Here is a 16264-nt window from a genome sequence, read left to right on the forward strand (position 1 = left end):
GCTTTGAAGCTTCTGTTTAAATTCATTATGAAAACCATCAATGACTGATACTTTCATGAAATCTTTGTGAGAGGAATTAGTGTTAGGGGAGAATATGGATCATTCTTCAAACGTTTCGTCTATGGAAGCAGGAGGTCATTATTGGCTGCCTTTTTTCAGCTGCAAAGTTAACATAAGCAAATGCATCACTTAGAAACAAGTCCATGGAATTAAAGGCATTTGATATTCTACCTCCAGATTCTTCTCCCAGTCAGCTATTTTTCTCATAAAGAAAGTGAAAGAATGCTCATTTCTTCCTTGAGAGGCAAATTAGTGGGGAAAAGTTCTTGCCCCAAAAGGAAAACAAGATAAGGTTGTTGACACTGTGTGGAATCTAAGTCTCATGCAATTAATAATTTTATTGTGCAAGACAATAATATTTAATTTACAAGATTGGCATGAGTATGGAAGGATATGTGTCTTGGCATGTGAATTCCTGTTTTTTTTTTTTTTTTAAGGCCACATTACTCTTCTTTACCAAAGTGAATACATAGATCATTCCTTTGAATTCTCTCAGCTGGATTAACTGGAGTATATTCAGTAAATGGGGTGGGATAAGAAGAGGAAGGGAACAGAGAACTAGAGGCAAGGAAGGAAGGAAAGAAAAAGCAGTGGCAATGGAGGCTAGAGGAAAACAGGAAGACTAATAGATTTCAATAGGAACACCCTTTAAATTGCTCTAAGCAAATGTTAAGAACAAATCTGCATATATAGGGAACCTATTAAGTAACTGGGATTCTGAGAAATTACATAAGAGGAGGGCAGATTGAAGTAGACTTCCCCCATTTTGGAAATTAAAGTTTCTTACAGGTATTACAGAAATTGTCTTTGGCTAACTTAAAAAGAAAGAATTTCAGTTAAAAAAGAGTCTGTATTATAAGATTCATTCATGCCATTTTATTTCCCCTGCAAAAGCCTAAAAACACTCCCTGCCCTCCCCCCAGGGAGAAATGACCTATTACTTAAAAAAAATTTTTTTTTACACCTATTATTTTAAGACTTAGAAAATTATACAGGGCAAGGATTCAAAGAACAAGCTATAGTTGTTTTCGTAGTTCCTTGCATCAATTTCAGAAGAATTGTTATTTCAAATAAAGAAAGAAATATCCACATGGAAATGATGTTCTCACAATTGCTTCTGCCTTATTTTTTGAGAGACCATTGGAAAAAAAGTGGTGTCTGCTTGGCTTAATGAACACTAACAAATTCTTGTGGAAAATAGACATTACTTATACAGCTATAATGTAAACATGTCAGAGTGTGTAAATCAGTAATCCTTCTATTGCAAAATAGATAAATAGATTAATGCATGATGCAAAGAATGGGTAAAGAGATTGATTGTGCTACCAATTCTGACCATGGACTTTCTTCTCAATATACTATTACCTAACTTTTAAAGGCTTAGGAGAACCTGTAACATGTTTTTTTTAAAGCAATTGGGGTTAAGTAACTTGCTCAAGGTTACACTGTCAGTTATTTCTGGGTGTGGTGCTAAGTATCTGAGCCTGGATTTGATCCCCAGGTCATCCCGACACTGGGGCCAGTGCTCTTACTCGATGAGCCACCTGGCTCCCCCTAAACCTGTAACATTTTACTCACCAATAGAGCTATATTTTACTTAGGGCAGAAATTGGCTAGTCTATAAAAATTAAATTATACCCCTTTCACTGTATCTAGTCAAGAGGAAAACTCTAATTACAAGATTACACTGTCAAGCAAATGCAAATTCACATACTTTATGCACTGGGTTAAAAATTCAAACTTGGGGAGTATACTGTGAAATGAAAATCAATATCTGAAACACTTTGCAGCTTTCAATAAGTGTGAACTAAAGAAATGACATAATCAAATGCATTAGTAAGGAGAATCAGTAATTTATTATGCAAAAATTTAAATACCAATTAGCAAAAACAATAAAAATGATAAACCAAATCTTTCCTTTGTCTGATCTTGTGCCACAGTACCATCAGACTCAGGAAATGAGTAAAAGGGGGAAAGACCAGGAGGAAAAAAAAATCCCAACACCTAATAGGAATGTAATTCTGGGGAATAGGTAAAGGTTAACTTTAATTTCAAATATACTTTCCAAATGAAAATGAAATGTCCCTGCTTCAAAATTCCTAAGAGCTGAGTTTGCAGACTTAATCCAGAGAGGACTAACTGAAGGGCTCTATATATTGCATTAGTATTTTTTGAAAGGGAAATTCTTTCATTACTGCCTAATGTCAAATCTGCTTGGTTCATTATAGTCTTCCACTTTCCCTCTATTTAGTCAACTTAGAATCTGAGCCGCTATAACTAAGAAGACTGCTGTATACAACCAATTTCAAATCCATTTGGGGTTGCTTATTTTCTTCTATGCCACATCCTTCTTTATGCCAGACATGTTTCATCTGCTATATGTACTCAGAAGGACTAAAAACCCAGTCAATTTAATAAATCCAGGGGCCTCCAGGTTGTAGAATGCTAAACTTCTCCAAGTTTTCACAACTTCATGGTACAACACAGCAGATTTAAACCAAGTTGCTGGCAAAGTTTGTGGATAATTCAGAGTAGTACAGAGGGCACTTGCTAGACTGAGTTCTAGCACTTAGTTGGTCATAAGCTATTTGGGTGACCTGGGGTAAGATACTCTGGTTCTCAGTTTCTGTACCTGTAAGACTATGGTTTTAGAATGGAGGATCTCTAAGGAGCCTTCACATTCTATGGTTCTTAAAGCAATGTTATGTAATTTTTATTTGCTATTTATCAGTCTTTTAAGATCTTGTTTCCTACCAGTGACAAAAAAAATATGCGTGAGTTGCAATAGATCCAGTGGTGAAAGCATGTGTGGGGTTAGACTGTAAGGAATTTAGTATGTAGAAATTTCCTGGTTAAGTTGAAATGAATGGCCTAGAAGTCTATGTGACATTTTCATTGCCTTTATCATCATTTAATGCAGAAAGACCAGATCTATTCAAGTTTCAAACTTAAGTCTGGGATGGTTCTAGAGAAGCTCCATTGTCGTGAACACAGACCTACCTTGTCCTGGCTTCCCCACTAATGACTCAGACCCTTGATTCCATTAATTTGACTTTTTCTAGCTTCATGGTGGAAATAGATAGTAACACAAACCTTCTCTCACAGAATTTTCCAGTAGATCACATGGTTAAGAATCTTAGAAGGAAGGTTTTATTTATTAATTCTCATTGTCTCTCCCTCTTTCCTTCCATCTGCCCTTCCACTTACCAACCCCCCTGCCCCAAGCCCCTCCAGTTCTAATTCCCAAGGTCCACATCTATAAACCCAGGGAGAAATTCTATAGAACAACCTGGTTAGGGGAAAAAATTGTCCTAGTATAGTATAGTGGAAAGAATGCTCGATTTGAAGTCAGAGGCCCTGTTCTAGTCCCAGGTTTTCCACCTCCTTTTTTGTGTGACCTTAAGCAAGTCAATTCATTTCTCTGGCTCTCAGTTTCCTGATCTGTGAAAGGACAATGAACTAGATGACCTCTAAGTTTCCTTTCCAATCCTAAATCTATGATCCTGTTTCTATTGTTAACCACTCATACTGGCAGAAAGTTGTATAACTTTCTTCTGGACCAGAGTTTCCATATCTTTAAAACATGGTTATAACACTGGCCTCATTTTCTTTTTTGGGTGGTCACGAGAATGAAATGAAGAAACATATTGAATATAAACTATAAATGACTATCCTTGGACATTCCTTTATGGGAATACGAACCTCTCACTGAAAAGGGATATCCCTGTTAATGTTGCCTTCCTCTCTTTTCTCTAATCTCTATCTCAACCAGACTCAAGGTAATAATACCTAAGGACATAATTCTAAAAGACTGAAGAGCTGCCTAAAGCCTAAAAACTGGAGATGCCATTTTGGTAGATTCTGAACTACTGCTCTAGGGACAGCTAGGTGGCACAGTTAATAGAGCACAGACCCTGGAGTCAGGAGGACCTGTGTTCAAATCCGGCCTCAGACACTTATTAGCCATGTGACCTTGGGCAAGTCACTTAACCCCTATTACTCTGCCATCCCCCCTCCAAAAAAAAAAAAAAGAAAGTAAACTACTGCTTTGACTGTTTATAAGTACTAGTGAAGAATCAGGAGCTAGTGATGCCATCTAAAGTTACTGAAGACCCTTTGGTACAAGAATGAAAAATTATTTCTCAAAATGCTCAATGACTGGTTAAACACAAATGACAAAGAAACACTTTATCAAAATCACCTATTAGCTAGAAACTCATTCTCATTGTAATTTTTAAAACATAAAACAAAATCCTGAAACTGAATACCACAAAACTCAAAAGTCTTCCCTTCTTAGAACATATTTCTTATATCAGCAAATTTTTTTCTTAAGGTGACTAGAAACATTATTATTTTTTTTTGGGGGGGAAGGGACCTGGATTCCAGCTGTCATTAAGAATAAGAATCAAGTACTCAGGAAACTACACATGTACCTCATCATCTAAACTATAAGCCATCAACTGCCCAGGAAATGATTGGATTAGGGGGCACAACTGGACAAGAGATTCCTAAAGAATGCCTTGGAAGCGTTCTTTTATCTCTTCCCACTCCTCCCCAGCCCCCCACTTAGTTACCCTTTCATTTTCATTTGAAAGTCACATTTTTTCCTGTCATTCCATTCCTCTTAAATTCAGGGGCTACGGTTCTCAGAGAAGACAATGTTATAAAGGGTTCAGTCAAGGAGATAGTAGCCACTAATTTGAGATAAGATAATTAATAACACATTTCTAAAGTACTTTAAAGCCTACAAAGCTTTCTCATAAAAGAATGGATTTAATGATTATTTTTTAAAAGGCTCCAGGTTTCAGCATATGGATTTCACCTGGGAATTCAAGCCAGCGTCCGGTGCTCAGAAAAGAACCTCAGCTATTCTTCGAATAGAAGCAATGTTTCTGTTAAGTTTTAGAGGATTTGGGGGGAATGGTTTCTAACCCAAGAATGAGTCTTTAACCACAAGACAAGTGGGAAACATTTTCCCCTAGGGGAGTCAAAAGATCCTCAAATAGGATTCTCCCTTCCCCCTTTCCTTTAATAAATTACAAGACTTTTTGTAATCAATCTATCAACTGCAATCATGGTGGGGCTGAGAACTGCTTTCCTTTGAAAGATCTTGGCAATTTGTGACTGGAAATTGATGCATTAGCCCTAAAATTAAATAAAGATCCTACAGCCTTCTTCAAAGAAATATTGTGTGTTTCTATGACAAAACTCATTTTTCAAGCACTGACCTCTGGGGAACTTCAACTGGCTCTATATTTCAACCTGACACTTCTCACATCCCACTGTCTAGTTGCTCATGGAAAAAGCTGGGTTATTCATATATTTCCCTGACTTGTGATCATCCTTTAGTTTATAGTGGCCACCTAAATAAATACCAAGATCAAAGAGCCACTAATTTAAATGAACTCTCTCTCCCAAGTCCCCAGAGGAAAAGCCCTGGTAATTAATTCTAATGAGATTAAAGTAATTTCCAACTATTCGTTTCCCCTGTCTTTTAAAACCAAATCTGAGATAACAACAAAGAGCTTCTGTGAAGTTTGGATTCAGTCAAAGGGCCACACTTGAGGACCTAGGGGGCCATATGTGGCCTCGAGGCCGCAGGTCTTCCCCCCCCCCCCCACCCAGCTAGTTAAGTCAAAGTCAGTCCCCCTTAAGGTAATTTAAGAACTTCGTCTCAGGAGCCAGAGTCTTTGGAGTCTTACCAGAACTTTGTTCCATTACTTCTTTCTGACAAGTGTCTTGGACATTGACGGTGCAGTTCACAATGAACTCTGGGGAGGAGCAATCATCCAGCTGGAATTCTTCACACTGATAACACTGAATCTGGAGGGCAAAACCTGTAGGAACAATCGCGATCTAAGAAATATTGCAGGGTGTCTTTGTCTCGCCGGAAAGGGATAGAGCCCAATAAACAAGAAAGTAATTCTCTCCTCCCCTAGGGCAAAGTAAAGGATCTAATTCCGAAGATCCTGAGGACCCCAAAGAAATAAGACTTGAGCCGCCAGGAGGCAGCCGGGACACCCGGGGTACCAGCAATTCTGTGTATGTTCCAGGCCTCCCCCCCCCCCCCCCCGCATTTCAGCTCTCCTACTTTCTTAAAGATAGACAAACGGCCATCAAGGGGAGAAGGGGTAGTACCTACTGGGGCCCTAATAGAGCAGGGTGAGAAGATCAGCAAATCTCCACTCAGCACCAATTCATTTATCAGCTAATTGGTTATACAGGACTTAATTATTCTTTTGGCCTTAGGTACAATTAACGTGCAGAACGACTCAAAAAAATATATATGTATACACGCATATACGCGTAAATGTATGTATGCATTTATTTTTAAAGGTCATACTCAGAGGGAATTTCACACCACCACACCCCCGGGAACTAGCAAATAGACGTTTGGTTCCATGCAGCGATCTTGCAGCGCCCCCGTCGGTCCCCCAAGCCCCGCTGCCTTTCAGACCCCGCGGTCCCACAAAAGGGATTGGTTCCCTATGTTGTCCATTACTAAGAGATCTAGTTGATGTATTCCCCGGCATCCTAACGCAATCCAGCTCGTTAGGGATAAGTTTACAGCCCAGGACTGGGGAAGGGGGAGGGGGGCAAGTGGGGTGCATCAGGACAGCCTAGCCCTCTCCTTTCCGTGTCTCTACGATACCGCCCATCCGGTAAGAGCACATTTGCTGGTGGGGTCAGCAGTCCAAGAGACCAGAATCAAAGGAGTTTTTCTGACGCTCCTCCATTGCAGAGGTTTGGGGAAGGGGGTCATTGGGGAATTGGAAACGAAGTCAACTGGGAAACAGAGTTGTCTTGCAATCTCCACAGCCTAGCTAATTTGGTCAAGTCTGGAAGCTGCTACTTCGCTGACCCAGGGAAAAAGAGCATTGGAGCTATGGTATGTTTCCTCCCCCCCCCCCCCCCCCCAGTAATCCCTCTTTCCCTAAATGCAATAATTCAGACAAGGAGCCTAAGGGACAGGGGGTCTTTGGTGCTTTGCTCACCTGTCGGCTACGCAACTCCCACAGGCTGTTGAATGAAGAATAACTTTGCTACGGTTTGAGAATCTGGGGGGGGGGGGACTCTTTCCTCCCACCATTGCAGATGAGACAGTTACCTCACAGCCTCACTCTCTCCCTCCACACCCTCGAACCCTACCCCAGATGCTCAGTAAATTCAACCCCAAACAAATACAGAGGAGCCCAACAGACTTCATTTCTTCTTCTTCTTTTTTTTTCTTCCATTTCCTTCCCTTCCTTCTCTTAATTCTCCTCCCTCAATGAGGGAGTTGGAGACTTTCCCAGTCTAGCACCTCTGGACAACTGACGCGGTTGCAAAACTCCCATTCTGAATCCAGAGCACTGAACATAATCAGATAAGCAGGTGGGTGCCACTGGCAAACGAGGGGGAGCGTCGGGAGAGAGTGTGATGTGGGTGTGTGTCTTACCTGGAAGCAAAAACAATCCCCCAAAAGTAGTAACGATACCGAGGAACCACATCCTCCCGGAGCCGGCAGACTGAGAACGGAAGGTGCATCAGAGACTGCCCGGGTTGTGGCGGCTCCTGCTGCTTTTGCTATGGCCCTCGCAGAAGCCGCTTGTGCTACCGCCGCCGCCACGGAGAGAAGCCCCAGGTGCAGCCAGCAGCGCCCGCATCGCCCGGCTCGTGGCTCCGGGCTAGCCGCTCCCGGGCTCCAAGCTTCGTGTTCGGAGCTCGGCGCGCTCTGCTCGCTCTGGCTGTCTCCGAGGAGTGCCGCGCCTCAGGAGTTTGCAGCTGATAGTGAAGGAAAGTACCCGGAGAGCCAGAGCACCCAAAAAAAAAAAAGTCTCTCCTCTTCTTCCCACCTCCCACTACAAGCACCACGTGACGGCAGCGGAGTTAGGGTGGGGGTGGGGGCGCGGGGAGGGCTGCTGCCATCCAGCCCCAGCGCTATCCCACCCCTTTTCCTTCCTTCCTTTCTTCCTTCCTTCCTTCTCTGAAAGGGAGGGGAGGGGGAGGTGAAAGTTTTTCAAGATAAAAAGCAAGGGGACTTGAGAAGGGATTGTATGAGTACACAGAAGATGCAGCAGGTGAAGCTCCGATCCATCAGTCCTAGTGAAGCAGGTGGAGAGGACAAGGAGGTCGCGGGTACAGAAAGGCACGCACAAGCTTGTATGTGTGTGTGTGTGTATGTGGTGTTTGTGTGTGCGTGCGTGTGTGTGTGGTGTGTTTGTGTTCGTGTTCGTACGTCCATATCGGTATACCATTTTGCAGCCCACTCCTTCACTCTGTGTGCCTGCCGGGCCAGCCCTTCCGAAGGGTCCCAGCCTGCCTTCCCAGAAGAAGAGGCACATCTTGAGGCGAATCACGGTCAGTTGGCCAAACAGACGGAGAACGGACCGCAGATCAGGCACAGGATTTGAAAAGGAAAGGAGAGGTTTCTACTCTATCAAAGTTGCCCACCCCCGCGTGAAGCTGTCTCGGTGTTGCCGATCGGCCTTCACGATCCTCTCTTCCCACCCCTTTCCTCCCCTCCTCTTCCATTAGTCCTCTCCCCTGGCAGAACTCTGCCCTGGGGCGCTCGTTTGCGGAGCTGCATGTAGCCAGGCTATCCCCTGCCACTGAACACTGGCTTCTGTCCTCCCTTCTTTGAGCCCCTCGCGCTGTTCTGTCAGGGTACCCTTGTCTCTTGGCTTAGGAGGCTGTAGTCTACCGACCCGAAATGCCTCTTGCTACCAATTAGATTGAAGTCGTCTGGGGACGGGGGTGATGTAGAGTTGAGAATAGGTCTCCTGAGGTCATTTCTCTTCCCATCACGCTCTCCCTTCTTCTTCCCTAAGTCTTTAGGGCAAGTGGTCCTACTCCCTCTTTTTAGATAAGGAGAAGAGCTGTAGAAAAGCGACTCTGCTTTTGTTGAGATCCGCCCTCCCCCCCGCATTTACTGCTCCATCCCGGCGCAAGGCTGCAAATGGTGAGGGTGGGTTGGTAATTCCGTGCCACTCTGTCCTGCGAGATCCTTCTCTCTGGCTCTCTTGGGGCTGGCTGGCTTCACCCAGACAGTAAACTCCCTGCACTTCCCCCCCTTCTTTGCTCTTGTCGCAGCACACCGTCTGAGGCCGATCTCCAGTCCCCTTTCTCCTCACTCTCCACCTCCTATTCTCAAACCTCACGCACACAACCTAACTCATTCTTCCACCCCGGAAAACCCCAGGGACATTCGATTTCCCTGGAAATAGCCTTTTTCTCTTCTACTATCCTCCCCTCCCTCCCCTCTGGTCATCTCTTGGGGGGGGGGGTGCCCACAACCCGTACATTGATCGTTTATTTCCCCATCTGGTGTGACCAGAAGGCTTTAAAATGGGTTTAAATTACTTTCCTGTAATTTGTCTGGGGTAACAGTTCTCACGTCTTAACCTGGATCTTTTCTCTTTGGCGCCCCCCTCTTGCCCTGCCCCCCTTTTATTCCTGGATGGTTAACCCCACTGGGAAATGAAAATTCATTTCGGTATTAACTTCATTCCTATCTATCTCTGGAGCAAAATGGCCAGTATTCTTTATGGGATTCATTGTGAGGGCATGGGTGTCATCATTCAGATAGCTCCTGTCTGTTCTTAGCAGCCCTTTAAGATCTTTTTTAAAACTCACTATGCAGCTGTGTATGATAGGCCTTTTTTATTCAGAAATGAAATGCAAAAGAATTTTTTTTAAAGTCAGAAAGACAAGAAAAATTACACAATTTTCACTTGGGATAAAATCCAAATAGAATAAATTGCACAAATTAACCAAATAACACTGATCGTACAATATATATATTTTTAAAATGAACATGTGCTAAAGTAACCACATATATTCTAGAAATATTTCCATTATATCTAGTTTACAGGTTCATGTACAAAAGCAGTTATAAATAGTTCACATCTAGAAAAAAATACACATAACTTTTGAAATAGATTTTATCCTTACATATAAACAGTCTTTGTAGAAAAAAAGGCTATGAAAAAGTTTATTTTTTTTAGCACCAACCATTTTTTTTGATTAAAAAAGTATAAATTGAAAATGAGTTTTCATTTCTGGAAGCTCAGAATTGACTGAATTGAGATAAAATTGGAACTGAAGGTAAAAATAAAAACTGTTATATTCAGAAACAGAAAAAAAGACTATGAGAGGCTGTAAGAGACCTTAGAGGTAATAAACTATTAGAAACAGTACTAGGTCACTTCAGACATATATTCTTTTCAATCAGGGCCTCACTCCAGAACCCTTTTCAAGTTCGAGTAGAGATACGGATAATTATAGCAACTCAGAGCTTTATTTACCCCAGTAACAACTTTGAAATTGCACAAAAATCAAAACTTTAACCAAGTTAATATTTCAAAATGGAAATTACCATGTTTCTTAATGTGGTTTTAGGAGGCTCAGTTTTTTGTTTAAGCAGTGTCCCTACATACAGTTTTCAGACTAGAAGAATAAACTTTTTAAAAATTTCAACTAAAAGTTTTTGTTAATATTAACATCAGCTTAAGAAAGTTAGTAACCTGTTCTTTCAAGAGCATGGCACCAATTTATTGCTGTCATATTTTTTGCTACAAATATAATTTTTCCTCCAAAATTTACAACTTCTGTACAAGTATTCAAAAAAGTGCAAAATTAAGATTTTTGTATCCTGTGTGTATTTTTCTTTTATCCTCATGCACCACAACAAATGCAGTCTGTCTTTATTGCTGTGTCATGGAAGTTAGCCAGAGAGCAGCCTGCTGTGAATCTTAAATTTCAGCTGTGTTGTTTCAATAGTATATTTTATTTTTTATTTTATTTTTCCCAGTTCCTTAAGTGCTCTATTCACAGCCCACTGGGGGAAAAAGTCTTTTATACATCATTTGAACCTTGACTTGCACAGGAAGAGAAGCTATCATATAAAGAATCACTTAAAGACTCCAAATTATCTACACCAGGTCTATTGGAGCTTTTTAAAGATGCATCTTCATTTTTTCCTTTTTCTTCCCTTTGTCTTTCAACTTTATTCAGACAGTTCTTCTCTTTTTCTAATAAAATCACACTATTGCTGTTAAGTTTATTGAGAGACTCCAGGGAAATTTTAGATAATCTATTCTCAGAATCTTCTTTTGTTTCTTCAAGTTGTTTCAATTTCTGCAATAAAAAAAGGGAAATATTAGAAACATATTTCTTGGGAAAATCAAGTTTTATTCTCCAATATTCAATTATTGTCTGGGCAAAGTACAGTTTTCAAGGGATAGATTGCACTTACAAGTCTTTAACTATCTTCCAGCATAATTAGATGTAATAATGAAGTCAATTTTGGGGGATAAATCAGGGCTTTAATCATTTTACTGAGACAAATAGGTCCCAATTTGCAAAACAGTTAAGTGCCACTTAATTTCATTTTAAATGGCTGAATTTGAAATTTGTTCATGTAAATTGCCTTATTTTTCTTAATCAGAGTTTTTGACTTCTTTTCAGTTAATTTTATTGGATAACTATTTCCACACATGAAAGGACACTGGATTAATTCCAAAAGTTAGAAACTTCTGTGTTTTTTTTTTCCATAAAAGCATTAACTCTATAAAGCTGTCATAAAATTTAGATACATGTCCACTTGTCAGAAATAGCCTCTCATTTTGTGTGTCTAATATACCATGTCTGGCCTGTGTCCATGTGCTTGCACACATAGACATTTAATTTCTAGTCAGATTCCTGCTCAAGTAGCCTCTAAAATGTTTTCCCCTCCTTTTCAAGGCTGAAAGGTCCCAAAGAAACCTTATTGGAAAGCATAGTAATGAGACTTTGACAGGGTTCCTATCTTCTTTCAGGTCCTCTTAATTCAGCTAGGGATAATTGTGGAATATAATTGGAGAGTTCTTTCACTGCCTTTATGAAAAATACTTCCCCTTTCAGTGAAATGCTCTAAATTTGAAGGAGATTAGTGACTCAACTTGAATAAAGTCAGTTGCCCTTATGGCTCTAGTCTACCAATGGGGGAGTGGGCATGACAAAATAAAGTCATGGGGAGTCAGAATCTAGAAGACATTACTTCCTGCCTTCTTCCTCCCCTTCCTCTTGTCACCCCATCAACCACCTTTTTGCCACCTCCACACAAGGGGAAGGGAGAAGTGGGGATGAAAGATCTAATGATTAAAGTATTTTATAATTAAGAAATGTCCTTTATGAAAGCTTTGTCTAGGGATTAAAAAGTAATCGGGAGGTGGGGAACCTGTAGCCTCGAGGCCACATGTAGCCTTCCAGGTCCTCAAGTGTGGCCTTTTGATTGAATCCACATTACAGAACAAATTTCTTTTATTAAGGGGATTTGTTCTGTGAAGTTTGGATTCAGTCAATGGGCCACACTTGAGGACCCAGAGGGCCACATGTGGCCTTGAGTTCACAGGTTTCCCACCCTTGTATCTAGCTTAACAACACTTACCACAAAATTTGACTATCCTGTTCAAAGTTTCCCTTGCACACAAACCTCTCTATTAATCAGTTACAAGGTAAATGTAAAGAAATGTAAAGGAACAATGTAAGGGAACACTGCACAGCAGACCTGGAATCCATAATTTAGGCAGGATCTTTTGACTTAGGAAAAAGAAAAATGACCCAAGGCTTTGTATTTCTATGAGCCCAATAAATACAAAGGAAGGGGGGGAGTGATCAATGAGAACCCAGTCCCTATGCCATACTCAGTGTGCACTGCCTGGTGTAATCCCCTGTGTGAACTTAAATGGACAGATATTCTGTGGCCTTTTTTGTCTACTCACCATGTTGTGAAGAGTGGTCTTCTGATTGGCTGCTGTGCTAGGAATGTGTGTATATATCAAAGGTACTAACCAATCCAATCTCTCTATTTCCTGGCTACATCTGAGTTAGGAGGATGAAATGCTGTAAACCTCCAGGTGGGAGGGCCATGAAAATAACAAGGCATATGATACTAGATTTAGAGGCAGAAGAGATCTAGTTTACTTCCCTCCCATTTTGTATATGAAGAAACTAAAGCCCATAGAGGTTACAATGACTTGCCTCCGTATGTACGAGTAGTAAATGGTTGGGCTGGGATCTGAACCTCTGCCCTCTGACTCCAAAGCCAACATCTATTGACTCAAAGAATTCAAGTTTCGAGGGATCTTGGAAGTCATCTAGTTTAACACTTAGTTTACAGACGAGGAAACCTAGGTCTAGTTCTATTAAGTTACTTGACCAAAGTCACATTGCTACTAAATGGCAAGGCCAGAACATGAATTCTGGTCCTTTGATTCTAAATCAAGGGATCTTTCTACTGAACTACAGCAGAGGAAAGGTGTTTTTCATACCACCATGCTTCTTCCCACTAAACAGGTCCAATTTTCAGAAACCATAACCAATAATGAAATAGTTAGGTCTTCTTAGTATGGCTGTATGTTTCCATAGGAAAAAAAATTGAGCACTGAGCTGGATTTTTCATGATTCTAATAATATATAGTAAGTAGTATTATGGAAAGAGCTAATTTTCTCTCTTAAATGTCTACCTTGAAGCCAGAAGCAGGTTCACGGAACAGATTAGAGAATTATAGGGTAATTATAGAAAAGCAGCTCAGTAATCAGGAAGTAACTTCACTTGAATCTTTTAGGGGTCACTAATATTTTTGAGGGGGTTTAAAGGACTTTTTCTCAAAATACATATACATCTATCAAAAGAATTAGAAAATTCTTGTGATGAATCAAATATTTCACTTATAGCACTATATGGTTTTAAAAGTGTTTTTCCTTCCATGATCTTTTTTAATTCTCATACCAACTCTATAGCCTATTAGTGCTAGTATTCTTATTCCTATTTTATAGATGAAGACACCAAAGTTCAGAGAAGTCAAGTTAGTCCTCAGAAGTATATAATTAAAAAATGACAGAACTGGGAATTTACATGTCTTCTAACTAAAAAGTTCACTGTTTCCTTTTCTTCTATTAGAGAAGAGAAGATATCCCTCACTAATAACTTTACCTGTTCCTTAATATTATTTTTCTTCTCATTATTCTAGTATCTTTCTTGAATATCCTTGCCTTTTATTTCATGTATATTTAATTTCTCTCCACCTCTGGGAGATTTTTATCTGTCTAAAACAGATTCAGGCTTCCCCAATCATGAAAATACCCTTTCTCCCTGTCTTATAGATCTTTTCAACAATACCTCCAAGTTTTCTTCTTCCCTTTGCAGCTAAACTTCACACAAAGTTATTTATACATGCTTCTCCTTCTTCACTAATTTCCCTTCAATACCTTGAAATTAGGCTTCCACTTCTAGCATTTCACCAAAGCTGCTTTATTAAGAGTCACCAAGAGCATCTAATGACTATGTCCAGTAGCCTTTGCTTAGTGCTCATACCCCTTGACCTCTACAACCTTTGATATTGTTGACCCCTCCACTAGATACTTTTTTTCCTCTTTTTTGGAGACATCGCACATTTGGTTCCCTTTCTGTCTCTATAAACGTTTTTGCTCCATCTTCACTAGTTCCCAATTCTCTTTCTGGGTGGTTGGTTCCCCAGTGGTTTCTTCTTGCTCTCCTCTTCTATCTTTACATATTATTCGACAGTTTCATTTACATCAATATCTTTGACTATCCTTTCTTTGTAAGTCATTTCTATCTCCATATATCTGTCTCCAGTCCTGATTTCTTTTCTCAGTTCTAGACTCATCTTCAAGTTCCTAATGAACACTTAGCTAGATATTTCAGTAATGACTCAAACGCAGCATGTCCAAAAATTAGCTCATCATTATAGCATGATGGATTTAGATATGGATGGGATCTTAGGATTCATCTATTTCACTCCTTTCATCTTACTGCTGAGGAAATGGGCACAAAAAGGTTAAGTGACTTGCCCAAGGTCACACAGGTCTGAAGTACCTGACTTCGGTTGTGAACGAAGATGCCCTGACTCCAAATTCAGCACTGTACCATGATTCTCACTCTCCTCTCCATTTAACCCATTCTTCCTTTTTTCTTAGAAACCTTATTTTCCTTAGAAATGATATTTCTATCTATGGCACCACCATTTATCTTTTCTTTTATGGTCACTATCCTAGAATTGCTCTTGCTTTTTTCTTTCACTCCCAATGCCCAGCTATCAGGTCTGATAGTTCTGTCTCATCTTTTCCTTTATCATCTCCTTATGCCCACTGTCATCATGCCCCAGTTTACTGACATTTATTTAGACTATTACTTCCTTATATGTCTTCTCTTCTATACTGTTTTCATCCCCAAGTCTTCTTAATAGGATTAGCAACACATATTTCCCCCTTGCATGTAGATTTGGACTGCTCAGAAATCTTCAATGCCTTCCTATTGACTAGTGAGAAAATTTCAAACTCCTCTGCCTGGCTTTCAATATTCTTCACAATCTCTAGGATCACCTATCTTCCCAGTCTTAGCTAACAATTCCCTTCCATGCCCTCTTAACTTCGGTCAAATCTGACTACTAATGTGTAACCCCAGAAGCCCACTACTGTTCACAATTCCCTACTCTTAGAATGTCCTTTTCCCCCTGTTAACCTACTAAATACCTGTGGGGTTTTTTTTTTTTACCTACTTACCTTTAAAGCCCAGTCAAATGTCATAGTCTTCAGGAAGCCTTCCTTAAGCTTCCTGGTTTGTAACAGCTTTTACCCTAAGACGTCACAGTATATTTTTTGACTCTTTAGCAAATTGACCATATAATATTGTATATTACAGCCATTTGTGTCTGTGTCTTAGTCTTCTACTATTTTGTAAGCTCCATCAAGAGGCTTAGATCATAGGAAGACTATATCTTTCTCCGTGTCTATGCCTCATAGTCAATTAAATGTTTCTGATTGCTGTTGCTATTTCTACTACATGCTGACCTGATATGTCATAAACATTTATTGCAATAATTTCTCCTCTCTAGAATGCTCCCCCCCCAACTTTGCTTATTCTTATCCTACTTACTTTTTAAAGACATATCAGGTCTTACCTCTTCCTTGAAGTCTTCTATACCCATACTGATGTCCTACAACACTTATTGTCTGTATTCTTCACATTTGTACATCCTGATACAACTTATATCTCTAATTGCTTCATGAATATCTGTTACTTGTGTCTTCAGTGGTACTGTCAGTTGTATGTAGGCAGGTCCCTAATCTTATATTCATTTGTATATCTTCCCCAATATCACACACTGTGAAGGATGTGCTCAATAAACAAATTTTGATTGATTAATTAGAATTAATTCTA

General features: G+C 40.2%; 2 protein-coding genes across 9 annotated transcripts in view; both read right to left on the bottom strand.

Annotated features, from left to right (window-relative positions):
• Window positions 1–7823, bottom strand: part of LYPD1 (LY6/PLAUR domain containing 1) — a 30945-nt gene extending 23122 nt beyond the window's left edge. Inside the window, exons 1-2 of the mRNA XM_069067789.1 lie at window positions 7499–7823; window positions 5763–5897 (exon numbers count right to left, since the gene is read on the bottom strand). Coding sequence (XP_068923890.1) covers window positions 5763–5897; window positions 7499–7550 — 187 coding nt within the window. The 5' untranslated portion in view covers window positions 7551–7823. The remainder of the gene's footprint in view (window positions 1–5762; window positions 5898–7498) is intronic.
• A 1864-nt stretch (window positions 7824–9687) lies between these two features.
• Window positions 9688–16264, bottom strand: part of NCKAP5 (NCK associated protein 5) — a 1185533-nt gene continuing 1178956 nt past the window's right edge. For 7 of the 8 annotated variants that reach the window (XM_069067791.1, XM_069067792.1, XM_069067796.1 and 4 more), the window contains one exon: window positions 9688–11178. In XM_069067791.1, the coding sequence (XP_068923892.1) occupies window positions 10897–11178 (282 nt within the window). In that variant the 3' untranslated portion in view covers window positions 9688–10896. The remainder of the gene's footprint in view (window positions 11179–16264) is intronic. The other variant, XM_069067795.1, reaches the window with a different exon arrangement.

This window comes from Petaurus breviceps, unplaced genomic scaffold (genome assembly GCF_028583685.1).
Source record: "Petaurus breviceps papuanus isolate PSGF00001 unplaced genomic scaffold, PetGlider_PUasm1.0 90752, whole genome shotgun sequence".
NCBI classification, from domain to species: Eukaryota; Metazoa; Chordata; class Mammalia; order Diprotodontia; family Petauridae; genus Petaurus; species Petaurus breviceps.